This window comes from Alosa sapidissima, chromosome 1 (genome assembly GCF_018492685.1).
Source record: "Alosa sapidissima isolate fAloSap1 chromosome 1, fAloSap1.pri, whole genome shotgun sequence".
Taxonomy (NCBI): domain Eukaryota; kingdom Metazoa; phylum Chordata; class Actinopteri; order Clupeiformes; family Clupeidae; genus Alosa; species Alosa sapidissima.
The window spans coordinates 53,804,591-53,832,299 of record NC_055957.1 but is presented as its reverse complement, the minus strand read 5'-3'; the positions used below and the strand labels follow the sequence as shown (position 1 = coordinate 53,832,299).

The window sequence follows — 27,709 nt, the reverse complement described above, 5'->3', positions numbered from 1 at the left end:
TAAAGTAAACATGCCATCTATTTGCTGTGCTGTGGGCTGCAATAACAGCAAGTCAAATAAAGATGGACACACATTTTATAACATTCCCAAGAACAAAGAGAGGAGACAGAAATGGATAGCTGCAATTAAAAGGGATCAATGGACGCCAACAGAACACTCCAGGCTGTGCAATGAGCATTTTATTACGGGTAAGTTGACTTGAACTGACGTTAGCTCTAGGCAACCTATCTAGCAGGGGTGGAAATTAGCACCAGCTAAATGCTGGTAAAATATTACAGGGGCTGGTGTATTTCAAATACACAGTAAAATATTACCATTGGTTTACTATTGATTGGCTTGGGGATTTTACCAAGTTGCTGGCAAATGTTCATATTTTGAAAAGTTAATTTCAACCCCTGCTAGCTAGCGCTAGCATGTTAGCTACCTAAAAGTAAGAAGAGTTATAGTTATTTCATCACCACTAATCTGTACTGCTTTAGTTAATTTTAGTAGATTAACTTTACTTATTTCTGGTAGAGCTGAAGTCTGTGTGTCAAACACTGTTCATTAATGTGTCATTATATCTTATTCTACCACTGTAGGTCAGAAGAGTGAGAATCCTTTACACCCAGACTATGTGCCCAGTTTGTTTGCTTATCTCAAACCTGGGGAAAGGCAAAGAAAAATAAACAGCTACAGCAAATTTGAGCAAACTCAAGCTGTCAAAAGAAAGAGAAGTCTGACTAAGGATCTTGGAGTGGTGGCACCCAGAGAGAACAGCAGTCCGGTTGATGACGATGGAGATACCTCGGCTCAGGAGGGTAGAGATCATGCTGATCACAGTTACTGTCAAGAAGACACTGTGTATGCTGAGAGCGGTGAAGCATGCTCTAATGAAGCCTGCCAAACAATGGTGAGAAGACTGACCGAAGACTGTAATGCACTGAGGTTAGAGGTGTATCATCTTAGGGAAATGGTGAGCAAGCTATCCTTCAGTCAGGAAAGCTTCAAAGACAATGATGACATGGTGCAGGACTTAACTGGCCTTCTATCTTATGACAAATTGATGGTTGTCTTCACTTTTGTGTCAGAATTTCTCAAGGTTGGACTCTCTGGAATGTCTCCCTTTCAAAGCCTTTTAATGACATTAATGAGAAAGAGACTGAATTTACCACTGCACTTCTTGGTATACGTATTCCATGTGTCAAAGCCTAGTGCGAGCCGAATTTTTAACAGTACATTAAATGTCTTGCATGAGAGATTGTCTAGATTCATACGGTGGCCCAGTAAGAAACAGAGTCTAATTAGTTTACCCATGTGTTTCCAAAATAGTAATTACAAAAATTGTACATCCATAATAGACTGCTTTGAAATTTTCATTGAGCGACCTAAAAACCTGAGAGCCCCTGCACTATGAAGGTATATTGGGTGCAAAAGTGGCGAGCACATTAAACTGCAGATTTTGCATGTGCACACTAAAGTCATAAATGTGTAACAGTAAAGTTGAAGTTGTACATATTTTTTTTATATCTTGTTACACAAAACAGGGGCTACGGGTTCACAAATCCTTTTTACAGGTACACAAATCCTATCCAAAATCTGCAGTTAAATGTGCTCGCCACTTTTGCACCCAATATACCTTCATACTGCACAAACATAATCCCAATATAAGCATCACAATACTGCCAAGTTCTTGATATCAATAACTCCACAGGGAGTCATATCGTTTGTGTCTTATGGTTGGGGAGGACGAGGAAGTATTACAGAGAATAGCAGATACCTGGAAAATCTATTACCTGGTGATTTGGTCCTAGCAGATCAAGGGTTCACAGTAGCAGATTCAGTGGGATTGTACAGTGCTCAACTCAAAATACCTGCCTTCACTAAAGGGAAACAACAGCTGCATCCAAATGAACTTGAATATTCAAGGGGACTATCAGCTGTTCGAATCCACGTTGAATGGGTGATTGGTCTTGTTAGAAACAAGTACACCATTTTACAAAGCACAATACCCATTTATCTTTGCCAGACTGCAACTCCAGGAGAGCCTACGCCTCTTGACAAGAGTGTGCTGTGCCCTATGCAACATTTGTCCATCTGTTGTTCCCTCAGAATAGAAATATTAACAGTAACATTGTGTTCCCTAGTGTTTCAATGTACAAATAGATTGTCATCTGTGTTTTTAATACAAGGTTGTTACCATGAGTTAATTGTTGTGTTTGTCTTTGTCTACTTTGTTTAAAAAAAAAACATCACAAAAGGGAGAGATCAACCAATGATATATAAAAAATCTTACTAATAAAAATAAAATATAAAATATATATATAAAAAAATCTTATTCATTCAATTACACTGCACTGTGATGTGTTTATTATTATGACCGCCGCACAGCGAAGGTTTAGTTTAGGTCATATAGGTTTAGTCAGATTTTTTCTTTTTCGCATGCCCAAATTTCCGTCAATGATTCCCGGGACACTGAAAGACCGGGGTACACAAAACTTGGTGGGCATGTAACCCCACATGGATGGCATGGAACCATCGTTTTTCGTTTTGATCTGGACCCCCCGAAAGGAGGGTAGGGCAGACACAGTTTTCTGTGAATATCTCGAAAACCGTAGGGATTAGGAGGACCATTTTTTTTTGTATGTTGATCTCAAGGGGCCATGTCAACCCATTCCATAACCACTCATTTCATGTATAGCGCCACCTAGTTAAACACAAAAAAGTAAAAATGAGGTGTTGTAATTAAAGGTATCTGTGACCTAACATAGTCAAACCTGCACGAAATTGGAAGTGTAGGATCATTATGACACCCTCTGTATGCACGCCAAGTTTTGTGGAATTCCGTTCATGGGGGGCCACACAATAAATTAATTTATGTTACTATACACCAACTGGCCTGTAGGTGGCCGGAGACAGTTTTCTGTGAATATCTCGAGAACCGTAGGCCCTAGGAGGTCCACCTTTTTTTTGTACGTTGGTCTTAAGGGGGCATATCAACCCATCCCATTACCACTTATTTCATGTATAGCGCGACCTAGTTAAAAATTAAAAAGCAAAAAATTAGGTGTTTTCATCACAATATCTCTGGCTGACAAGGTCAAAACTGCACGAAATTAAAAGTGTAGGATTATTATGACACCCTCCGAATGCATGCCAAGTTTTGTGTACTTTCATTCATTTCAATAAAATAATTTATGTGTACATTTAGTGACGTATACCAACAAGGATTCCCGGGACACTGAAAGACCGGGGTACACAAAACTTGGTGGGCATGTACCCCCACATGGATAGCATGGAACCGTCATTTTTTGTTTTGATCTGTAGCCCCCCCCCCCGCTGGACTGGACCCCCCGAAAGGAGGGTAGGGCAGACACAGTTCTCTGTGAATATGTTGAGAACTGTAGGGCCTAGGATGACCATTTTTTTCCGTATGTTTGCCTCCAGGGGTCATGTTAACCCATTTCATGTGCACAAACAGATACACACACACACACACATACATTCACAGTAATCATACGTATGACACATACTCACGCTTGCATGCACAGGCACATACGCAGGCACACACACCCACACACATAACATAAACATAACACAAACAATCAAGAATTTCTCAGAATTATGAACAGGCAAGATGGAGGTGGGGTTGTATAAAATGAATTTTACATGTGAAATCTATGAACTAATCATGTTTTGGTACTTGTTGTCTAGCAGATACCAGTGAGAATTGAGTGTGGATAATGCAATTTAGTGAGACAGTTAGAACCATATAGGCCTTTCAGCGTGATTTCTTTTTGTGGAAAAAATGTGCTGGACTGGGCGGCGGTCATATTTTCTACCGCTCTGCGGTACATCTAGTTATTTGGTTATTATTGTGTGATTATTTGGTTAATTGATTTTTGTTAGCATTGGGGCAATCTAGTGGGAGGGGCTACAGCTAGCCTAAGGCTGTATTAGGCCCCATGGCCTCAGTTGCAAAGGGTCTGTGCAGAGAGAGAACTGTTTACGAGAATTGTGGACTGGTTAAGTGTGCAGGGTCTTTTGAGACATAGCCTGGCAACTTGATGCCTATTTATTTTCTTTTTGAACAGTTTTTGTTTTGCATTTTTGCTCATCTTGACACTGTGACACTGCTTGCTAGCTAGCTAACTGTGGAACTTCAGTATAACATAGCTAATTATCTCACCTAGTTGTAGGAAATAGGCTACATTCATATTACAAGTGATAGAATGAATGTGTGACTTATGTTTAGTTGATATGACATGTAAAGTTAAGCTTGCTGAACTTAATTATAGTCAGCCACGGGCAGTTTGACTGTGCCTATCGATACATTCGTGACACTCCTTTTAATAAACTGGAGAGAACAAAACATAGGAACATGGTCACATTAATCCCATAAACACACATATAACTCTTACACCAACCTTATTTTGTGCCTTTAATTCATGTTTGTTTCAAGATTTAGTAAGTTTACTATAAGCACTTTTCGCTCTCCACTTTGATGCAGCATAGATTTCCATTATATCAGTCATCTTCCCCCTAAAAGGGGGCGTGTATTCAGCACATACAACGTTCCATTCCATTCGTCAGTGCGTATTGTTTAGTTTCCGGTCTGGCTAGATCGGTGTGGTGTTGTAGTTGTTCTAACGTTACTAGTTGTTGCAACAGCAAGCAACAGTTTGTTACACCAAAATGAACGTTAATCTCGAGATAAAAAAATTGACGCCGTTAATATAGGTTTCCGTTAACGCCGTTAATAACGCGTTTAACTGACAGCACTAAAAAATATATACATTTATTGTAAAAATGGAGCTACATGACATAAGACTGGACAGAGGCTTAATCACTGGTGGGACAGCAGAGAGAGAGAGAGATCTATCATGCAATTTACACTGCACTGCAAACAAGTTATGACAAACGACTGCAACACACGCACTGCAACATGTGACGAAAATTCACGTCAGACACACCAGGTGATATCAGTACGGATGACTCCCCCCTTTGAGACTGTTAGCCCCCCCCCACCCGCCTCTCATCGAATGGAACAGAGACAAAACAGCAGCCCTTAGGTGACGGCGGGCAATGCACCAATGGCCAATCTTTAATGGTAAAAATGTGCCGTCTCTATAAAAATACAAATGGTATAGTTAGTCCATATAACTATGGGATAAAAACTGTCTGTAGGTCTACACCGTAGGCGAGCATCAAAAAATGCAGGAGCTTACCTTCATGCTGCACAGAATATGCCTAATCATAACGAGGGACCGGCCCTGTTCCAAACTGAACAAATCACGTCACCCAGCAGCCGCAACTCCTTAATGAAAAACAGCGATGAGCTGACGCCAGTTTGACGTATAGCAGCTCAAGGAGCTAACCAGCTAGTTCGCCAATGCACTAGGCACTTCACCAACAACACCATGATCAGGTCCCCGGAAGGGGGAAAGGCAGGAGTGCTCAGGAGAACACATGTTCTTCTTACTTTTAATCGTGTAACAGGCAATGCATAAAAAGTCTATGAAGTGAAGTCTATAAAAAACATCAGGTGCTTTCAAATTTGGCAAACAGTGGCGAACAAGTTTTCTCTTAACAGTTAAATTTGAACGATTTGGTGTAAACAGCCCATTCATGTAACGGTAACACTTCGTTCAGTTCACGTCCAGCTCCACTGTATGTTCGCGGAGAACAAAGCTTAACGTTAATGTTACCTCCCCAAAAACTCAAAACAAACTGAAAGTTGAACGCACCTCAGGTCTTTTCATTGTAAACCTGTATTTTTCTAAGGCCAGCACACCATTAGCAGATAATTAAACAGTGAGTCTTGGAATGCACTGTAGTCAGAATGAGAATTATGAATAGTAGGCTAATATTAGCTCCATCCATAAGCATTAAGGACAGAACACAGTTACAATTTTACGATTTAACTCTTTCCCGACAGGGCCAAAATAGGCCAAAAATGACTCCTTGATATTTCATTCTGCTGTGGGTGACCTAAGCATATCTCAAAGGAACTATCCATTTTCTCTTGAAGCCAGATAGTTAGGCTACACAAATATATGTTTGACATGACAATTATGTATTATTTATATATGCTAATTAGCATACATTTGCATAACATTTGCATATTCCGGACACATTTTTTGAGTTTGTGAAACACAACGTTATAAAAAAAAATGAAATAGCAGAAAGTTGCATTTACCTGTTGGCTAAATAAATACCAAGTTTGGTAGCAATTGGGTGACAGCAACTCTAAATAACTAATTTTGAAATTATGTATACAGACGAGCCTAAATAACCATTATATAGTTTTATTATCAAAATGAGTTGCAATATCAATACAATCACATTTGTATCAAAAAAATAACTTACAATTTCATCTCATACATATTATTTTGGTTAATAATCATGTTTTTTTTGGTCAATGTGTAATAATCATGTTAACACAGTTTAGATTGTTAAAACAGATGAACAGTTAAAATGACCCAACAGAGTCAGTGTTGCTGAAAATTACAGATTCAGATACCTCCCACACAGAGTTACACTACAGATTTGGCCCCTACCCTCTCACACCACACATATGTACTGTTAAAAACAGATGAACAGTTGCAGTGACCCAACAGATTCAGTGTTGGTAGTCCTTGCTATGAAAAATTGCAAAACAGTTCCTTACCCTTGTCAGATGAAGATACCTCCCACACTGAGGTGCACTGCAGTAAGAGTACACCTGCTTTTGCCCCCTGCCCTCTCTGTAACACACCACACAGTTTTCGTTTTATGTCATTAGAAAACATGGGCATATGTACTGTCTCATATTGATCCGGAGGGGGGGGGGAAGGGGTGCTGTACTTATAAGAAGGGGGCTCATCATACTCCACTAAACCACAGAGTTGCCGTACTAGCTCCTCTCTACAGTCCACTAGACTGTACTTTGAACACCTCTGTAACTCCTCAATGTTAGGATGATCGGCCTGCTGCTGTTTGAAGAGCAAATAACTGTTTACCACAGCAATGTCAATTATAGGGAAGAATAGGGTCTTCCACCAACGTGTACATTTACGCAGAACATTATGTGTTGCTAGAATCTGATCTGACCGATCGACACCATTCATGTACATGTTATACCTTTTTATTGCCTGTGGTTGTGGCACAGTTATAGCTGCCCACTTGTCATTTGTCTTTGATTTCCTTTGTACTTCCAAAACATTGTTGGCATGGTCTATTGTCGTTAGAAGATACACAACTTTATTGTCCTTCCACTGAAGTGTAAGAACAGGACCATCCCTTTCCCAGTGCATAGCTCCTCGAGACACTCTGACCCCACTTTTTTCCATTTGTCAGACATTTAGGAAACCCTTTTCTTATGTCATTGACAGTTCCATTGCTTGGCACACCCAGAGCAAATAAGTCCTTCACAAGTTGAGATGATGTGTAGAAATTATCAAAATAAAGGAAATATCCTTGGTTGATAAAAGGTTGAATCAGTTTCATTACAACATCATACCCAAGTCCATGTTGACTAATCTCTGCCCCTGCTGCTTTTCCGATGTAAATGTCAAAGTCTAACGTGTACCCATTACAGCTATCTGCTAAAACCCATAATTGTATTCCCCATTTAGTTGGTTTGTCTTTGATGTATTGCCTTATACCTGAACGGTGCCTGGATTTAACCATTCTCTCATCAATTGCAAGATTTTGACTAGGCTGATACAAACTGAGACATCTGCATTTAAAATCATTGACAAAAGAATGTACTTTTCTGAGCTTATTGCCAGGTGTTTGGATCCACAATGTGTAGCAAAGCCATAAGGGCCTTGAAGCGTGTTCGTTGCATCATACTCCGTGCCCAAAGGCCATGATACAAAGATTTGATACTCCAGTATTTCACACTATCATGAAGATGTGTCGTAGCTGGCGTTTCATTTCACTCACCTTGATTGCTCCAAAAGTTGATGATCAAGATCACTTTCTTCATCACTTGACATCCCCAGATGTGCATTTCCTTCATCATCGTCGTCCGAGGCATATATTTCGCATATAACCTGTTGTACGTCATTACTACCACTGAACCTCGGTCGCTTGTTATTACTCGCCATATTAAAATATCGCGATCGGCGCTTGACAACCAATCACAAAATATAAAATCTAACCAATAGCAAAAATTCAACACATATCCAAGGAAAACCCATTTAATTGATTGGCTTAGACACTCATTGACTTACAAACACGTTTTCGCGGGGTTTCAGTGAAGAAAAATGATACTTTTATTAATTTTCGTCATCAGTACGTAAGAGTTAAGCCTGGTGCATTACAATGCTAGCCTGGCGGGCCATCCTATATCATTGAAATGTATAGTCTGGAATCGAACCATTCACCTCGCTTAATCCAAGGGGCGAGCAGAGAATTGTCTTTCAAACTGCCTAGGCATGCAATAGGCCAGCGCTACGACCATATCCGTATCCGGTCGGCAAAACGGCAAATACATCCTTCTTCGAAAGGAATGACTTAAGTGCATTGTGTTGCTCAACTTTCAAAGAAAAGCACAAGTCCAACTCCTCCAAAGTTGACGCCAACGCCGATTGAAACAACAGCTCTTCATTCGCCATAGCCACCTTCCTTGTTGTTCACGTCGCAGGACTGTCGTCATCCTGTTAAGCCCGTCTTAAGACTCTCTAACAAAATAGAGTGCTGTGATTGGATGACGTCCACGGCGTCAGCCAGTAGAAATCCCTATGATTTGATACTAGACGTACAGGCTGAGCAAATTAATTTGCTGCCGCTAGGGTGCGTCTAGATTTCTAGGCTATTACAATGCTATTATATGTTACAACCACTGCCATAATAAGGGTATCTGCAGTTAAGCTAGTGCTAACCATAGTTATGTCAGCAGGGCTGGAGGGGGGCTAGACTGCGGCTCGTATGCGTGTACGGGCCGTGTGAGAAAACGGGGAAGGGGGATTTCTTCAAGGCGTTGGAGCCTTTGTTCCACACCAACAGGGTGCTGGTAGTTGGGGGGGATTTTAATGAGGATTTGAGTGGGGTGGGGGGGCGGGGTTCCGGGTGTGGAGGGACCTGTGCGCCGCCTACGGGTTGGTGGATGCATTTCGAGTGGCGGGGGCTGGGTGGCGGGGGCACGTGGTCCAATCCACGCGGCATGGCCTCAAGGCTAGACGGGGTATTTGTTCCTCGGAGGTGTGGGGTGCAGGCTTACTCCTGTTCGCCAACGTGGGCTTCGGACCACTGTGTGGTTGGGTGAAGGGAAAATGATCTTTTGGGGGCAAGATCGCCTAGAGTGCGCTGGCCAATTGGGTCGGAACAGACTGGTGCTGGGAGTGAGGGAAAACTGTCTTGTGCCGGAGGGTAGTATAAATGAAAAAGGAACATAGAGGAAACAAACAAAAACTGTGTAATAAATGTGTAATAACTGAGAAATGTGCGATAACTGTGTAGTAGGGGATTGGGGCTAAGAGGAGTAGGGGTTAGGAATAGGGACAGGGGGAGAGGTTAGGGTTAGGGCTGGGGTTATGCTCAAGGTGGATCAATTATGGAATTCCATGTCGAAATTTTGGAGTTTTTGGTAGTTTTTGTGGAATTTTTCCACCGCAGTTCCGAGGTTAGCGAAATCAACTAGCGCATCCAATGTTATGTCAATGGATGCCTCAAAATTCCGCGCACTTCCAGTAGAAATTCTGGAATTCCATATTAATGCCTAATGTTTCATAGAAATGTACAAAAAATTAAAAGATACTTTTATATTTCTATTGTTTGTATTTGTGACCTATTTCAAAAAATATAACATTTAACTATTTTTTTCCAGTCTTTAAAAATTGTTAGTGTACTCTCACCAGATGGCCACAAGGGGTCAGGTTTTCCCCAGTTCAGGTATCCCTTCCGGAACTGACTCCTTTAGGGCCGTGTGCCCCAACCATGAACCCTCAGAGAGGGTGCATCAGTCGGGCAAGATATGTATGTTGGAAGGGTGGCTTAAGGCTGGATGTCGGGTAGTATATGTGGAAGTGAAGGTATCCCTTCCGGAACTGACTCCTTTAGGGCCGTGAACCCCAACCATGAACCCTCAGAGAGGGTGCATCAGTCGGGCAAGATATGTATGTTGGAAGGGTGGCTTAAGGCTGGATGTCGGGTAGTATATGTGGAAGTGAAGGTATCCCTTCCGGAACTGACTCCTTTAGGGCCGTGAACCCCAACCATGAACCCTCAGAGAGGGTGCATCAGTCGCGCAAGATATGTATGTTGGAAGGGTGGCTTAAGGCTGGATGTCGGGTAGTATATGTGGAAGTGAAGGTATCCCTTCCGGAACTGACTCCTTTAGGGCCGTGAACCCCAACCATGAACCCTCAGAGAGGGTGCATCAGTCGGGCAAGATATGTATGTTGGAAGGGTGGCTTAAGGCTGGATGTCGGGTAGTATATGTGGAAGTGAAGGTATCCCTTCCGGAACTGACTCCTGTAGGTATACCATGGGTAGGCATTCCATGGCCGTGTGCCCCAACCATGAACCCTCAAAAAGAGTGCATCAGTCGGGAGAGAAATGTACGTTGGAAGGGTGCTTAAGGCTGGATGTCGGGTAGTATATGTGGAAGTGAAGGTAGCCTTTCCGGAATTGACTCCTTTGGGTATGCCTACCCACCTTTGTGTGCTCATTTCCCCGCAGGAAATCAGAAGAGAGTCCCTGCCTGGATGGAGGTAAAAATGTTGTAAGTTGAAGTCCCACACTCCGACTATCACCTTGCTGCCTACCCACCTTTGTGTGCTCATTTCCCCGCATAAATTTTGAAGAGAGTCCCTGCATGGATGTGTGTCATAAACTTGGAAGTTGAAGTCCGAGTTCCGGAATATGTGCAACAAAGCACCATCAACTTCCAGGAATCAACCCTGGTTCTCACTCTTAAATGCTGCATTATTAAAGGAAATATATCTCTCAGTTTTCAAAGATGAATCTTTTTCCTTTTCATTTGTTTTTATTTTCCTTTATTGTAATACTTTTGATTTTTTAACAGTATCTTTATTTTTCTTTGAACATTTATTCACTTTTTAAGGCAAACTGAACAGGCAAACTCAAACACAAACTAAAAAGGTAAACTTAGGAGTCAATCAACCATAGTCAATCACCCCAGTTAGGGGGAACTTTCGTGTTAACACTGGGCACTTCTTCATCCTGAGACTGAGTCGACGAAACCCCCAACCTCAGATCATCCTCTGGGGTCGGTGAACTCGGGCGTGATGTGGGGCCACCGGGAGGCTTCCAACTCTCGCTCTGGGTGCCTTGTGACACCTTCTCTGGAGGTCCACTTTTGCCACCTCCCGAGCCTGGACATCCGCTCTCTGTATCTCCCGGCTTCGTGTCCATTCTCGGCATTGGGTCTTTTCCCTCGCCGCCTGACACCTTCTTCGGAGGTCCACTTTTGCCGCCTCCTGAGCCTGGACATCCGCTCTCTGTATCCCCTGGCTTCGGGTCCATGTTCTGCTTCGGGTCTTTTCCCTCACCGGCCTCTAGCAACTTTGGCTTCTGGCTTCTGGCTTGCTTATCCATGTCGTCTTCTCCATGTGGTCAGTAACACTAGGGAGCTTGTATTTATACCCTTTCAGGGCTGGGAGGGGTGTGGTTTTAGGGAGGAGGACCAATCCAGTGCAATTCTGTCCACAGACATTCAGTGCCTAGATGTATGTCATAAACTTGGAAGTTGAAGTCCAAGTTCCGGAATATCACCATTATGCCTACCTGACTTTGTGTGCTCATTTCCCTGCAGAAATTCAGACGAGAGTCCCTGCCTAGATGTATGTCATAAACTTGGAAGTTGAAGTCCAAGTTCCGGAATATCACCATTATGCCTACCTGACTTTGTGTGCTCATTTCCCTGCAGAAATTCAGACGAGAGTCCCTGCCTAGATGTATGTCATAAACTTGGAAGTTGAAGTCCAAGTTCCGGAATATCACCATTATGCCTACCTGACTTTGTGTGCTCATTTCCCTGCAGAAATTCAGACGAGAGTCCCTGACTAGATGTATGTCATAAACTTGGAAGTTTAAGTCCAAGTTCCGGAATATCACCATTATGCCTACCTGACTTTGTGTGCTCATTTCCCCATTTTGTGTTTTATTAAAGAATTTTATTTTCAAAGATATTTGAAAGAAAAACAAATAACATTGTTTAGTTATTTTTTTTATTATTTTTTCATTTATTTCTCATTATTTTTTTCATATTCTTTTTTATTCAAAGTCAAAGAATTTTCTAACATGTTATTTTTATTATTTACTCATTTCAGAGGTCAATTTTCTGTGTTTCGGGGGACTTGCATCCTCTCTAATGTCATTTGCTTCCACCATGTGCTTCTTGCACTTGCAGCAGCGGTAGATGATGACGATGACCACAGCAAGGACCAGGAGGATGCTCACAACAGCTCCTGAAATCATGCCAACCATGGAAGGAGGAATAATCCGAAGTTCCAAAAAGCACTCCTCGATTCCAACCCGGTTCCTGGCAATGCAGTGGTAAGTCCCTGAGTCACTCTCTTTTGCACCTGGGATGTGGAGCCTGCCTGCAACAGCATCTAAGCGGGCAGAGGATGGTAGTGTGTAGGGTCCGGTTGCTCTCTGCCAGTTGTAGTCGATGGGGATTGCACCTTCCAGGGCATTGCAGTGCAGCACCACATTTCCGCCCACCTCTGCAGTGCCCTTTGTGTGACAACTTGGCTTGGAGGGAGCATGCATCACCCGGAGGATGACCACAATTTTCTGGATACCAGGGACCTTCTTCACTTGGCACTTGTAAGTCCCGAATCTGAAGGTGTCGTAGCATTTTAATGGAGGCATCTCCTTTCCGTGGATCGGTTGAAGTGAAGTGGACCCTGTCTTTGAGTGGCACGTAGTAGTTATCGTAGATCTGCCCGGCAGTGAACACAATGATTACTGGGTCCTCTTGTAGTCCAGCATTAGACAGCCTAGTCCACTCGACTTCCAGAGGTCCAATGTCATCTGGGGCGAGGGTGAATTGGCATTCCAGGATTGCGTTTCCTCCAACCGCCTTCTCCTCAAGTTTCTTGTCGGTCGAGTTGATCAGGACGCCGCCGCTACATTTGACGAGTAAAATGAGTAAAACTGTGAATATTCGCTTGTCCATTGTTGGGTGTCTTTGGATTCATCCCCCTTTTATATGTTTCACAGGCCTGCAGCAGTGCAGACAGTAATTTGCATAACCAATAGATTTGCTCCAGTCATTTGAATAACCAATAGATTTGCAGGATGTCAAAATGCACATGTCATCAGTGTTTGAGTTGAAAATGTGGAAGCATATGTAGAAAATGTGGAAGCATATATAGAAAATGTGGAATTTACTACGCTAAGCTATGATTGGTTCCTGTTCCTTAACTACATCGCTTCACATATGCACCAAGGGTATAAATAGCCAATCCCACATGTCAGCAGCATCAAGCGGAAGGGGTGCATGCATGCTAGAGGTTTTGAGGAAGAAATTCAGGAGTCAATCAGTGGAAGAAATGTCAGGTATGTGGAACTTTTCATGTTTTATTTCATGAAGTCATTTATGTCCACAAGTTTTACTGTCAAAATAATATGAAAATGTATACTACTTTCTGGCTTCACCACATAGTGCATGTTCTGGTGCGACCAGTTCCCCCAAATGAGGTACCCATTGGCCGCCAAAATGTTCAAGAAACTGAAGAAAATGGAGGGTCCTGCAGGCAAGTTTAGTTCCTCTTTTGATACACTGGTATTGTGCATATTACTAATCAGGTGAATTTTCAAAAATGATTCCTTTCTCTTGCAGATGCAACTGTGGAAATTGTGACCTGTTCACTTTTTCTATGACTGTTGTCATTTTTGGCATTTTGCTGATGATTTGCTACATTGTTGCCTTGTTATACTACAATGGATGTCTCAATAAACGGCCATTCTAAATAGGCTTGTAGCGTAGCTTTTCTGGAGGTTCAGGTTGCTGTTTTGGAACATGTTCAGAAAGATGAATATATCTGTTGAAAATATTTGTAACAGACTTTGAATGACGGTTAAAGTTCAAGATTGATGTCACATAACTGTACACATATTTCATTAAAATAAATCTAAATTTCATTTGAATAGTGATTGCTGAAGTAGTCATGTCTTTAATTCAACTTTTGCATCCATAAAGCTGTCCTAAGGCTATTAGCTGTATTAGATTAGATATAACATTACGTAGCTTTTCTGGAAGTTCATGTAGCTTTTCTGGAAGTTCTAGGAAATTGTATTGGAACACTGTGCACCTTTTCTGGAAGTTCATGTTGTTTTTGAATATTGCGTAGCTTTTCTGGAAGTTCATGTAGTTGATTTGGAACATTGTGTAACTTTCCTGGAAGTTCGTGTAGTTGTTGTGGAATATTACAGTGGGCAGTGCTTCGAATTGGCCAGCTTCACTCGCGGTCCGCGCGTGGGATCACGCGGTATCACGCGACTTTAATTTGTATTTTTCCAGTGAGACGCTGCAACAACCCAAACAACCGGTAGATGGCTCAAGTGAGCAGGGTGTCTCGTAAAAAGAAATGGAGCCTGGAAAACCCTACACAGACCTCACTACAGACTTTAGCAGACTGGTTTAGAAATAATGTAATAGCCAGAAATATGCCTGCCCTAATAAAGAAATATTTGGTTAACTGCGAGTGAATCCCGTTTGCAGCCGTAGAGACGCAGGACAAATTAAAGATTCTGGTTTTCTCCGAGTGCAACGATGATAGACAGACATCATTTGGACAAAATATAGAGTATTAACCTCCGTTGCTCAGCCAAATGCCTTCCTGTTACGTCCTGTTATCACGGAGTTAGGCCTACAGGCGATAAACGATTTTTGATGGTCACAAGTTTACTTCATTAGGGACTGTTCGTTATTTATTTAAGGGGCTACCGGAGGAGTTTGGGGAGCATTAGTCCAAAAAGACGTGACCCTCCCTCGCCAGCAATACATTTTTCTATGACCCTCCAAAGTGATTATGAAAAAATCACTGTCAACTTTTTCCGGGTTTATCGCCTACTGTATTTTAACGTTTTCACATATTTGGCCATAAGCCGTTTATTATAGGCTATCACGAAACCAAACTACAAAGGCGAACACTTTAACAGGGGGAATTAATTGGGCATGAATCATGCTGAACGCTATTTCGCTACCTTAGAATAATAAGGTTCTATCTGCGTTTTGAGTAGGTACAACCGGGACGATTGAAACGGGGACGAATGAAACATTCCGGTTTTCTCCGAGTGCAACGATGATAGACAGTCATCATTTGGACAAAACATGGAGCATATTAACCTCCGTTGCTCAGCCAAATGCCTTCCTGTTACGTCCTGGTATCACGGAGTTACGAGCGATAAACGATTTTTGATGGTCACAAGTTTACTTCATTAGCGGTTTATTTTTTTGGATTATTAAAGAGTGTTTTTCATTTAAAGGTTTGACTTCGTGCTTATTCAGTAGAGCATTTAGTGCTCTCCCCAATCCCAGACGTTCACATTGCATGTTTGTTTGTAATGGATGCAACCGCGAGATAGGCTATGCGTTTGACAATAAGTTGTTAACAGAACCAAGACATATAGCCCAGCAGCAATCTAGGGACTGATCGTTATTTATTGAAGGGACCACCGGAGGAATTTTGAGTGCTTCAGTTGGAAGCATTTCTGCATTTCTAGCAGGCAAGACCCTCTCTTGCCTGCTAGAAATTGTTCAATGACCCTCCGACAGAATTGTTAAAAAAAGACATGACCCTCCCCTGCCAATTGTCTTCCGCCCGCGCCACAGCCACACACTTTGTGATAACATTCTTAAATCAATCTTTCCCGTGAGCTTGCATGCTACCAGTCCTTCCTTTTCAAATGTGTTGCGCCTGTTTGCACAATTTCACAAATAATCATATGTGATTAATAGTATGACAAATAATCCCTGTGCACGGGGACCGAAACAATGCATGCCAACTTTTTCCGTGTTTATCACGTATTTTAACTTTCCCCGCTGTCTTGCCGTTTTAATGTTTTCCCGTAGAATATCCCATATTTTAATACTCTCATAACAGCTCTGCCATCGGGCCTGTCTCTGTGTTGCCCTGTTGCTACCCCTTGCCCTTCCAACGAAGCAGATGTCTTCAAATCATCGTTTTCCTTGCTTGAAGGCGAACTTAGAGTGATGTTAACCTATTTAAGTTTAATGGCGCGATTGCCGTGAGCACGATTCATTGGCGCTTGCATGTTCGGCCTTATGTCTACGTGCGCACCTGAGGCTACTCCGCTGCAAGAGAAATAATTTCCCCTCTTTGTATGTTCACTGCAAGTTGGCCTACCATAACTTACCAACTCTGCACTGTAGACTGGCTATTTATATTTTTCTGTGAAATAAGCAAATGTATTTGTTCAACTTTATGAAGCAGAATTACGCATAGGGTACTTGGAACATAATACATTTGACAAAGGACAGATGAATGTTGCTAGTCACAAAATATTAACTTTCAGTGTTTTACGATGTGTGTTGTGTTGCGTTAATTTATTTTCATTGGGCATACCAAGCCAAAATTACTCCTTTTGAAACAATGAGTGCAGGAAGCGCGTTTGTATGGTTATATTGCTCGACGGGGAGGATCCCAAGCAGCTTTCAGCCATAAGGCTACTCTGAGAACATTTCAATTCACCCGACACTAATATTCAAAATGTTGAAAACTATTTCGGCATAGCCTATAAAGCAGTTTAATTAAATGGAATGTTAGTTGTAAACAAACGAGCTACTTGGTGAGGCTTGGCCTCACAGATGCGCTCGTGCCTTAGATGGCAGGAAAAATCTTCACGATAGGCCTATTAACTAACCACCCGATTCACGTTGGCTGGGGGGAAGGGGGGGGCCATCAGACAATTGTGCCCAGTTAATCCGGCCCTTCCCCCAAAAAACCACACCTTCCCACCTCTGACAGCTTAAAAGAAGTCAAGAGGACTCCTTACTCACAGACCTATTCACAAACCTGCGGTTTTGAAATCCTATGCAGCTACAGGAGCTTCCAATCGCGAGGAAGCAATTTTGCATTGTAGGCATAACTAACATGCAATAACGCCGCCAACAACAACCAAAACAAGGCTAATCATTGTCAACATGTAAATTAAATGTAACATTATTGTGAATCAAATTAAAATGTTCTCTTTTGCAAACGTAGGCATAGTAACAGAATAATTTAATAATGTTACAAGATACTACATCAATCCGTATGTTTCTTTGGGCTACTAGGCTATTTGTTTTGCCTTGATTCATTTAGGCTAGGCCTTTTTATTCAGGGGCCATATTCACAAAGAATTTTAAGGCTAAAAGTAGCTCCTAACTGGCGAATTTAGGAGCAACTCCTAAAAATAATGGGCGTGTCACTCCTAACTTTAGGACTCTTAATTTTTTCACAAAAAGTAATTCACGAAACATTTTAGACCTAAAAGTAGCACCTAAGTCTGGGACAGCTTAAGTCGAGAGGACTCCTAACTCACTAAGACCTATTCATAAACAGCTTTTTTGTGGCATTTTACGTTGCGATGTTTTGAAATAGCCTATGCGCAACAGGAGCTTCCAATCGCGAGGGAACAATTTTGCATTCATAAAAGGGATGCAATAACCCCACCAACAACAACACAAACTACTCATTGTTAACATGTAAATGAAATGTAACGTTTCATTGTGAATCAAATTAAAATGTTCTCCTCTTTGCAAACGTAGCCTAGGGATATGGTGACAGATTAATGTAATAATGTTGCAAAGGTAGTCTACTGCATCAATCCATAGGCCTATGTTCCATTAGGCTACTAAGCTATTTGTTTTGCCTTACTCTTTATTCATTTAGGCTAGGCCTTTTTATTCAGTTATTAATCATCTTCCGTCCTTCGCACTACTTGTGTAGTGCACGCATTCTCCGACCTGTCACCTGTCAGTCATCATCGGAAGAGAGGTGTTTGGAATTCCCGCGTTACAATCGTCAGCCAATCAAGGTGGTCACTTCAGTCAAGCTCGTGCATGAGTAATGACGTCATCCATAGCCACGAAGACTCACTCCTAGTTTAGGAGTTGTCTGAAAGGCTTTGTGAATAACTTTTAAGAGAAAACTCCAATCTAAAATCTTTAAGTGCGATTTAGGAGTAGCCTACTCCTAGTAGTAAGATAGAAGCCTTTGTGAATAGCCTACGGCCCCAGTTATTCATCATCTTCCGTCCTTGTGTAGCGCACGCATTCTGAGACCTGTCACTCATCATCTTAAGGGAGGTGTTTGGAATCATGCCCGCGTTACAATCATCAGCCAATCAGCCAATCAAGGTGGTCACGCTTGCCCATTTACCCAAATTAATGGTCGAATATTACTGATGATCATTGTTATTTAAGAACATGCAGTGCGCGTAGGGTACCAAAAACATCTTGCTCGTAAAAAAGCATCATAACGCACATTCTGGCGGGCCTGTTATTTACTGTAGGCTGCGCAAATCACATGCCTTTATTTTGGGCAAGCCTGCATTCATTCATTCATTCAACCTTTATTTATTCTCGGAGGGTCATTGAGGGAAGCCCTCATTTTCAATGAAGCCGAAATTACAGAAGCGAAGCAAAGCGCTCCACAAACAAGACAACATTCGAGGCCTTCTGTTGAAGAATTCTATATAAAGCCTGTGCTGACAGTAATCCTCCTGCCCCTGATAGGCCTACCACAGCTGTGGATAGTGTGGAATGTTCAAGTAATAACACAATCCAATGTGTGTCTCAATTGTCCCCCGCTGACCACCTCACACATTTCTCTAGATTTTGCAACGAACTTACATGACACAATGCCATAAAATATGCCAGTTTTAGGACACAGAATAATGTTTGTAATGATACCAGGTAGGCCAGGTATTGTCGAAGGTGCATGGTGAAGTGAAATTCTTACTTTGAAAAACAAACATTTGCCGATATCATCGCCGATCATCAGAATATTGCAATAGATTCTGTGTTCTGGACTGCAGGCAACTTGTTAAGCCAGTGGTTATCAAACTTTTATTTCATTCCCCACTTTGATCAAGGGGCATGACTGATGATAGTGGAGATAACGTGTTATCCCGAGGCTTTTGCAAGTCAGCATCTTCGACGGTAGTCTATTAAAAATATAAGTTTTCGATGTCCCAAACGGAGAGCCATACTTTATTGTTTTTAACGATCTCTATGCTACTCACAAAAATGTAGGCATGGGGACATGATGAAGTAGGTTATCCAACTGTCGTGTGTTAAATTATTGTGATTACGAGCCAGTGGTTTTCAAACATTATGCGTGACTCGGACATCTAACTAAATGCAACAGGCTCATATCGTCCTCGCATTCGCAAAATGAGGACCAGTGTTTTGTCAAATTGCAAATAGCTATTCGTTTTAACTATTTTTTTTATGATAGTATGAAGTGCTTTTTGTATAGGCTACTATCTTAATATTGGAATATGGGGAGGGAAGTGGCGCGTCTGCAGTCAGCCAAATATTAATGTAATTCTGCGGCATAAAGCAGATGTAACTATCGTACAGAAAAATAAAAATGACATGTCAAGCAGTCAATTGACTACATTGCAGTCAAGAAATAGGGCAAATTAATTTACGAAACCAAAACGTGGGTCATAGTTGTCTAAGCCTCTATTGCGTAGCCTGTTAAAAACGTCGCCAGATAGTATTAAATCGGCAACAACATTGTTTTCTGCAGAAGCCTACCCAAGGCTACAGATTAATTCTGAACAGTTATTTCTCTACTGGCTCAATTATCACACCACTGTTTTGATTTGCGTAGTTGCGTTAACCCCAACACTGACAATAATGTAGACAGCAAATTTCGATTTCGATTTTCGTGTAGTCAAGCCTTAAGCCATACCCAAGTAGCCTAAATCGAGGTAATGTTTAATTATGCATGATTTATTTTGTTATTGAATTCGTAGGCTGGGATTACTCTCGGCAACAATTATATAAGGGACGGCAGGCAGAGCGATGTACAGTGGCAGAGCGACGCACAGTGGCTGAAAGTGGTACTAAAGCTTCACGCAGCTTCACGCCGCGTAATGCGCGAATGAAGTGGTCATTTGAAAGCGATGCCCACTGTATGTAGCGTTTCTGGAAGTTCATGTAGAAGTTTTGGAATATTGTGTAGCTTTTCTGGATGTTCATGTAGTTGTTTTGGAATATTGTGTAGCTTTTCTGGAGGTTCATGTAGTGGTTTTGAACATTGCATAGATTTTCTTGTAGTGAACATAATAGCCTATTCAAATTAGGAGGCGTGGTGTATTATCTATGACGTAGGTGAGCTAAGGCTATAAATAATGCCGTTTCTCCATTCAAATCCATAGACACTGCAAGAATCGTCATGCAGCGGATTGAGGAAGCACAGACTAGGACAGCCAAATCCCGCCAGGTGAAGCAGACCCAAAAGAAGCTGGAGAAAAATATTGGGTTGTCTCTGGCTAATCCCAATAACCAGCTAGATAACTCCCAGAACATGGAAGAGGTAAGTAGAATTCTTGGAAGTTGATTTTCACATTAAATGTACATCACAACGTGCAGTTCCTTATAACACGTATGTCTGGACAGGTACCCACAACATCTGAGGAATCAAAGGACCAAAAGATGTATGCTGAACTCAAACCATGTTCTTTAGAGGATGAATTGGATGAGGAGACAGCAGATGAGGGTGACCGGTTCTCTCAGATCATGCCACCTTACCAGCAGCCCAAGTCCCAGGTATTCCATACGGTGAGTAGAATTCATGGATGTTGCATTGTCGGAATTGACCCTTTTATTACAGTGTGCTTTAGTTCCTAATCATTTATATTTTGCACAGGTCGAGAGTGACAGCGACCCAGAGATGGATGAACTTGAGAACATTCTGATAAATACAGATTTCTCCCAGCTGCTGGAAAAAAGGAAAAGTCCTCCTCAGCCCCTCCCAATACAGCAAAAGAAAAAGATCCCTCAGAAGGCTCGCAGGATTCAGAAAACAAAAGAGAAGAATAGAAAGAGCAAGAGCAAGACAGGACACAAGAAAAAGAATAGGAAGAAAGTTACAGTGACAAAGAAACTCCACTCTGGCAAACTGCTTCCTGCCAGAACTTCTACAAAGGTAAGACATGACCTGTGGAGGTAATCATATAATTAATTGATTGAATTCACATGGGCTTCTGCTTAATAGTTGACCTCTTAATCTTTACAGTGTCGTAGGAGAAGTTTGTGCTTTTCGCCAGAATTCCTAGCCATGCTCAGACTGACCTTCCAATTTGACATCCAGAAAAAGGTAATCAGGAAACGGAGTATTGAAAAGACCCTTAAAAAAAACCCAGCACTTCTTAGAATGTGCAGAAAGATGAATATATCTGTTGAAAATGTTCGTAACAGACTTCGAATGATGGTTAAAGAAGAAGATTGATGTCAAAACTGTACACATATTTCATTAAAATGTTTGATTACTGAAGTACTCATGTCTTTAATTCACCTTTGCTACCACCTAAAGCTGCCCAAGGCTATTAGTACTGTATTAGATGAACATAGTGTATTTTTCCTGGATGTTTATGTTAATAATTGTTTTGGAACACTGTGTAGCTTTTCTGGAAGTTCATGTAGTTGATTTGGAACATCGTGTAGCTTTTCTGGAAGTTGATGTAGTTGTTTTGGAACATTGCGTAGCTTTTCTGGAAGTTCATGCAGTTGTTGTGGAACATTGTGTAGCTTTTCTGGAAGTTGACGTAGTTGTTGTGGAATATTGTGTAGCTTTTCTGGAAGTTGATGTAGTTGATTTGGAACAATTGTGTAGCTTTTCTGGTAGTGAACATAATTGGCCCATTCTAAATAGGAGGCGGGTTAACTCGTCTGTATAAATAGCAAGGTTTGGCACTTCATCATTCTTTTCCACAATTGTGACCATGAAGGTAGGGATATATCTCATTACATCTTCTTTTCTGAAAGCATATGTAGTTCTCTTGGAATGTATTGTAACTTTCCTGGAAGTTCATGCAGTTGATTTGGAACATTGTGTAGCTTTTCTGGAAGTCGATGTTGTGGAATAATGTGTAGCTTTTCCGGAAGTTGATGTTGTTTATTTGGAACAATTGTGTAGCTTTTCTGGAAGTTGATGTAGTTGTTGTGGAATATTGTGTAGCTTTTCTGGAAGTTAATGGTAGGGACATATCTCAGTATATCTGCTTTCTTGGAACACTGTGTAGCTTTTCTGGAAGTTGATGTATTTGTTTTGGAATATTGCGTAGCTTTTCTGGAAGTTGATGTAGCTGTTGTAGAATATTGTGTAGCTTTTCTGGAAGTTCATGTACTTGACTTGGAAAATTGTGTATCTTTTGTGCAATAAAAGTCAGTTATTGGGTATCAAAAAGCTAAAATAATATTGTCAAAAATATTTCTGTCTCTTTTATACCTATATCAATAACAGCAAAAGAAGAAGTGTCCAAAGTGCCTCGATTCCTTTTCGAACTTATAACGTCACCTCCAATATGTCCACAAAATTACTGATGCTCATGAAAGGAGATTACAAGCTGGGGTGAGATCAGTACGGTATGGAGGGAAGTTGTGCTGCCCAATAGCCAACTGCACCAGTACGCCATATTCACGACTGGACAAGCATTTAATATCCATGCACAAACAAAAGGTTTTACTTTTACAATTGATCATATGTTATTGGAAGATGTATTTTGCTACATTAATACAATTTGAAACACAATCTTAACTCAATAAAGTATCTATCTATCTATCTATCTATCTTTTAACAGGGTTCACGCCTAAAAAAGACCCTAAAGCTTGCCAAAAAAAAAAGCCATTCTTGAGGCCTTGATAGAGGCTGAGAGGGCTGCTTCCACCTCAGGTCCCAGCGTGCCACCACCATCAGGGAATGCTTCCTCGGGTCCCAGCGTGCCACCACCATCAGACCAAAACATTGAAAACCTGCAAAATCAACTAAATGCGATGAAGCAAGAGGTCAAAATGTTATGGAAAGAGGTGAAGTACCTCAAGGCCCGTGCTAAGGATAAAGGTTTGCAGTCTGCTCCTTCCTCACCTCTGCCTCAGCCCTCCTCACCACCACGTTCTCCATCAGAGCATTCCACACCACTCCCTCCTCCTTCCCCATCTGTGCCTGTGGATCAATCTCCACTCCCTCCTCTGATCTCTCCACTGGCCTCTCCCAGCATGACGAAGCCTTCAACACCTGGGGGGGGGACATCAACAAGAGCTTCAATTTCCTAAATGATATCCACAAACTAAATAGGTTTGTTGTTTTCACTATTATCTTCAGTATGAAACATCAATACACTTTAACGTTTTGAAAATACAGCCCATATTTGAAGTCCTCATATATTCCTTTCCATTTCTTTTTCTTAAGATACCTTACAAGTCTGAATGGCAGACTGAAGCCAACCAGTCAGGTGCATATGATTTTGGACATTGAGGCCTTCTTGAGATTCATGAAACTCCATAGCTCTAGGCTCACTCCCAAAAAAATTGCCTGCCTAATGGAAAAGTTGTCTTTGTGGAAAAAATGCTTAGGGCCCCGAGTTGTCATTCAAAGACAGGAGTTCCGAAGAGTTGCTGATAAAAGAGGTATGCTGTATGCTGAGTAGGAACGCCTGAAGTGCCCTTGAGCAAGGCACCTAACCCCTCACTGCCCCCTTGATCACCGCTGTAGCAGGTAGCTCACTGCGTCAGGATTAGTGTGTGCTTAACCTCACTGTGTGTTCACTGTGTGCTGAGTGCGTTTCACTAATTCACAGATTGGGATAAATGCAGAGACCAAATTTCCCTCATGGGATCAAAAGAGTATATATACTTATACTTAGTCTCAACATGGTATACTGCTTTCTCTTACAGCGAAAATCATACCTCCTGAACAACTGCTGGCCTTCATTCAACAAACCAATGCCTTATTGCCTGAAAATCTGAAGGACCTAAAAGACAATCCAGCCGATCCATCTCGGCTGCATCGCGTTGTAGGTCTGTTGGTGGGGGGCATGGTGGCAACAACAGGCCACAGAAAGTGCATCTTCCTGGGCATGACGGTAGGGGATGTCGAAAAGGCAGAGGCCTACAAGGGCAGTTTTACCATTACGGTGAGTACATCAAATGCGGCCAGTGCATACATGCAAAGTTCTAGCAACCTGTCTGGTGAAGTTTGTCTTTACTTATACCTGTACATTTTCTCAGGTACCCTTGCACAAAACCGTAAAGACATTTGGGGCTGCCAAGGTCTGCATTGGCAAAGATCTATTCAAGAATCTCAAGGACTTTTCCACATTGAGACCCAGCCTCCGTGGCTATGACAAAGCAGAAACATTATTTTTCAATTCAACAGGCCATGAAATGACACGAATGGGAGTGTTTGTGGGTCGTATGTGGGGGGAATGCGGACTTCCAGGCACTCCAACATTAAAGGATATACGGATAGCCATTTCAACCCATGTATGTTCCTATCAACTTTACCAAAAAGCTGTTAAAAACATTTTCTATATCCATAAAGCTCTCTCTCTCTTTCTCTCCCACAGACAGATGTGGCACTTCCATTCGACAAAAGGCAGGATGTCTGCAGAGCGATGGCCCATGACCCGAAGACTGCCAGCTTATACTATGTGCCTGAGGCCAGTGGCAGACAGACCCGAACAATCAGGCTAGACATATTGAGGTCCCTAATGGCCTCAGTCAAGCAACGTAAAAGTAGGTCTCGTTTTTGGTATTTTCTTGATTTTGTAACCAGTGTCATGATATGTTTTCTAAGTGTCTGGTGAATTATGCAGAGAAACAGCTTCATCCTCACCATGGTAATGATAATGACTGACTGACTCTATTATTGTGTTACATGTTCCAAATGTAAAGCACTTTGAGCTGCATTCTGTGTATGAAAGGTGCTATACAAATAAAGCTCATCATTATTATTATCATAATTATTATTATGGTGTGCCAGGGGTCTCAGAGGAGACACAGGATTAGGTGACAATAAATCATTCAGGTGACGGTGAGGATCAGGATGCAATGGAGCAGGACCAGGAGACAAATGCAGAGGTGTCTGAGGAGGGTCAGGTGAAGGAGGTAATGGAGCAGGGTCAGGAGGAAGCACAGTCTGAGTTCAGTAGCTTTGAGCGTAGCAATATCAACCCATGTATGTTCCTATCAACTTAGATTAGATTCAACTTTATTGTCATTGTTCAAGTAAGGACAACAAGTACAACAAAATGCAAATTTATAGAAAATGTTTATATCAGCTTTTTGGTAAAGCACTTTTAATGATTGCACTACTGTTTAGATGCTTATCCTTAAAAGTGCTTTACCAAAAAGATGATGTAAACATTTTCTATATCCATAAAGCTCTTTCTCTCCCACAGACAGAGGTCACACTTCCCTTTGAAGATGGGCAGAGTCAAGTCTCTCAAGCAATGGCCCTTGACTTGATGAGTCCAGGTAATGTGCCTGAGTTCACAGCCAAACGGTCCCCATTCTTCAAGTTGGAGATATTGAGATCCCTAAGTCGATCGATCAATCTACCAAGTGGGTCTCGTTTTTGTTGTTTTCTTGATTTTGTAACCATTGTCATGATATGTTTTCTAAGTGTCTGATAAATTGTACTTTAATCCTTACCATGATGTGCCAGGCATCCAGGAGGACCAGGAGGAAGCACAGTCTCAGACCAGTGAGTCTGGGAACTTCTCCTCACCATCCTCCTCAGATTGTACAGAGGAGGGTCAGGGGAAGAAGGACCAGGAGGAAGCAGAGTCTCAGTCAAGTGAGTCTGGGAACTCCTCACCCTCTTCCTCAGATTGTACAGAGGAGGGTCAGGGGAAGAAGGACCAGGAGGAAGCAGAGTCTCAGTCAAGTGAGTCTGGGAACTCCTCACCCTCTTCCTCAGGGTCTGAGTAGGTGGGTGTGGAGGAGAAAGAAAGTGAGCTTGAGTCCCATAGCTCAAGTGAAGACAGCCAGGAGCCAGGAGAAGCCTAACCCTAGTCAGGGGAAACAAAGCAAGAACCAAGTCAAGGACATTGGACAATAATTGCGACTTAGGTTTCAGTTTTATTTAAACTTTTAATTTTGTATTTCTTTTAATGGTAACAAAGCCATTGAAGCAAAGTTGTACATCCAACAACTGTGTCAATAAAAAAGTTGATAAAAGGTAATAAAAGCTATTTTTTGACTCAAAAAGCATTAAAACTTAAAAAAAGTTGTAAAAGTAAAATAAGTTGGAAGTAGAAGTCCAAGTTAATAAAAAAGTTGATAAAACGTAATAAAAGCTTTTTTTTTACTCAAAAAACATTAGTAAAACTCAAAAAAGTTGTAAAAGTAAAAAGTTGGAAGTCCAAGTTCCGGAATATCACCCGGCACCCTACCCGACTTTGGGTGCTTGTTTCCACACAGAGATTCAGTAGAGGGTCCCTGCCTGGACCAAGGTAAAAGAGTTGGAAGCAAAGGTACAAGTTCCGGAATATCACCTGGCACCCTACCTTAGCTGCTCTTTTCCCCACAGAGATGCAGAGGGACCCTGCCTGGACCAAGGTAAAAGAGTTGGAAGCAAAGGTACAAGTTCCGGAATATCACCCGGCACCCTACCCGACTTTGGGTGCTTGTTTCCCCACAGAGATTCAGTAGAGGGTCCCTGCCTGGATCTAGGTAAAAGAGTTGGAAGTTAAAGTACAAGTTCCGGAATATCACCCGGCACCCAACCCTACCTTGGCTGCTCGTTTCCCCACAGAGATGCAGAGGGTCCCTGCCTGGACCAAGGTAAAAGAGTTGGAAGTAAAAGTACAAGTTCCGGAATATCACCCGGCACCCAACCCTACCTTGGCTGCTCGTTTCCCCACAGAGATGCAGAGGGTCCCTGCCTGGATCTAGGTACAAGAGTTGGATGTAAAAGTACAAGTTCCGGAATATCCTCATCCCATTATGTTGAAAACACAAACATGTTTTTACGTGGAGCGCATCTGCCATCTAATGGTGAAATAAGACATTGCACTTAAAAATATTTGAATATTCCATTTTTTTGATAAAATATTAATAATTTCAGAGTTCTGATCATTGTAAAATAATCTGTTATGTCAAAAGATAGAAATTAAAGCAGAATATCAAAATATTTTGCTTTATATTTGGATATATTGAAGTTTTTGTTACTTCCAAAAACGATACACTAAATTGTGGAATTTTTTCCAGAATTTCTACTTTGGCAATTATAAATTTATGCTAGCTGATTCTAATTAGGGAAAGGTTAGGATTAAAGATTGGGGCTGGGGGACAGGGTTGGGGTTAAGAATTGGGACTGGGTTAAGGTTAGAAATTGAGAATGGGGAGAGGGTGGGGTTAGGAATTGGGACTGGGTTAAGGTTGGGACAGGGGGAGGGGTAAGGGCTAGGGAAGGGTTGGGGTTAGAGAAGGGTTGGGGTTAAAGGATGGGGCTGGGTTAGGGTCAGGAGTTGGGACTGGGGGAGAGGGATAAGTAGGAGATAGGGGCTAAGTCCAGATAAGTGCTTTTGAACAATAAGTGCTCTACAAAAAAACTTGGAGTGGGGGGAAAAACCAAAACTTTCAAATGACAAAGTGAAAAGCCAGTGTTGAAATCAAAAATCAGTGCAAAATAGAAACACAAATGCAAACACAAATAGAAGTCCAGACCTAGTATAAAGGGGGAGGGATGGTAGGACGGGGGCAGTAGGGGGTAGTAGATGGACTGACGGGAGTATATGCTTGTGG

General features: G+C 41.8%; 1 protein-coding gene across 4 annotated transcripts; it reads left to right on the top strand.

The window, feature by feature from the left end:
* Positions 1-9: 9 nt before the first annotated feature.
* LOC121723726 (THAP domain-containing protein 1-like) lies at positions 10-26,099 on the top strand. Of its 4 annotated transcripts, XM_042109743.1 has the most exons (13): positions 10-188; positions 582-955; positions 12,341-12,486; positions 13,417-13,497; positions 13,604-13,694; positions 20,338-20,495; positions 20,579-20,740; positions 20,829-21,107; positions 21,198-21,278; positions 22,762-23,255; positions 23,370-23,587; positions 23,855-24,093; positions 24,188-24,516. In XM_042109743.1, exons 5-10 carry the CDS (start codon positions 13,607-13,609, stop codon positions 22,813-22,815), a joined length of 822 nt encoding a protein of 273 aa, XP_041965677.1. In that variant the 5' UTR covers positions 10-188; positions 582-955; positions 12,341-12,486; positions 13,417-13,497; positions 13,604-13,606; the 3' UTR covers positions 22,816-23,255; positions 23,370-23,587; positions 23,855-24,093; positions 24,188-24,516. The 4 variants fall into 4 exon arrangements, with proteins under 4 accessions (XP_041965677.1, XP_041965645.1, XP_041965666.1 ...); XM_042109732.1 differs by lacking the exons at positions 10-188; positions 582-955; positions 12,341-12,486; ... (4 more) ...; positions 20,829-21,107; positions 21,198-21,278 and adding exons at positions 7,513-7,524; positions 14,141-14,142; positions 24,526-24,694; ... (1 more) ...; positions 25,360-25,522; positions 25,626-26,099 and having other exon boundaries at positions 22,835-23,255; positions 24,188-24,442; XM_042109721.1 differs by lacking the exons at positions 10-188; positions 582-955; positions 12,341-12,486; ... (4 more) ...; positions 20,829-21,107; positions 21,198-21,278 and adding exons at positions 22,480-22,640; positions 24,526-24,694; positions 24,942-25,066; positions 25,360-25,522; positions 25,626-26,099 and having other exon boundaries at positions 24,188-24,442.
* Positions 26,100-27,709: the final 1,610 nt, after the last annotated feature.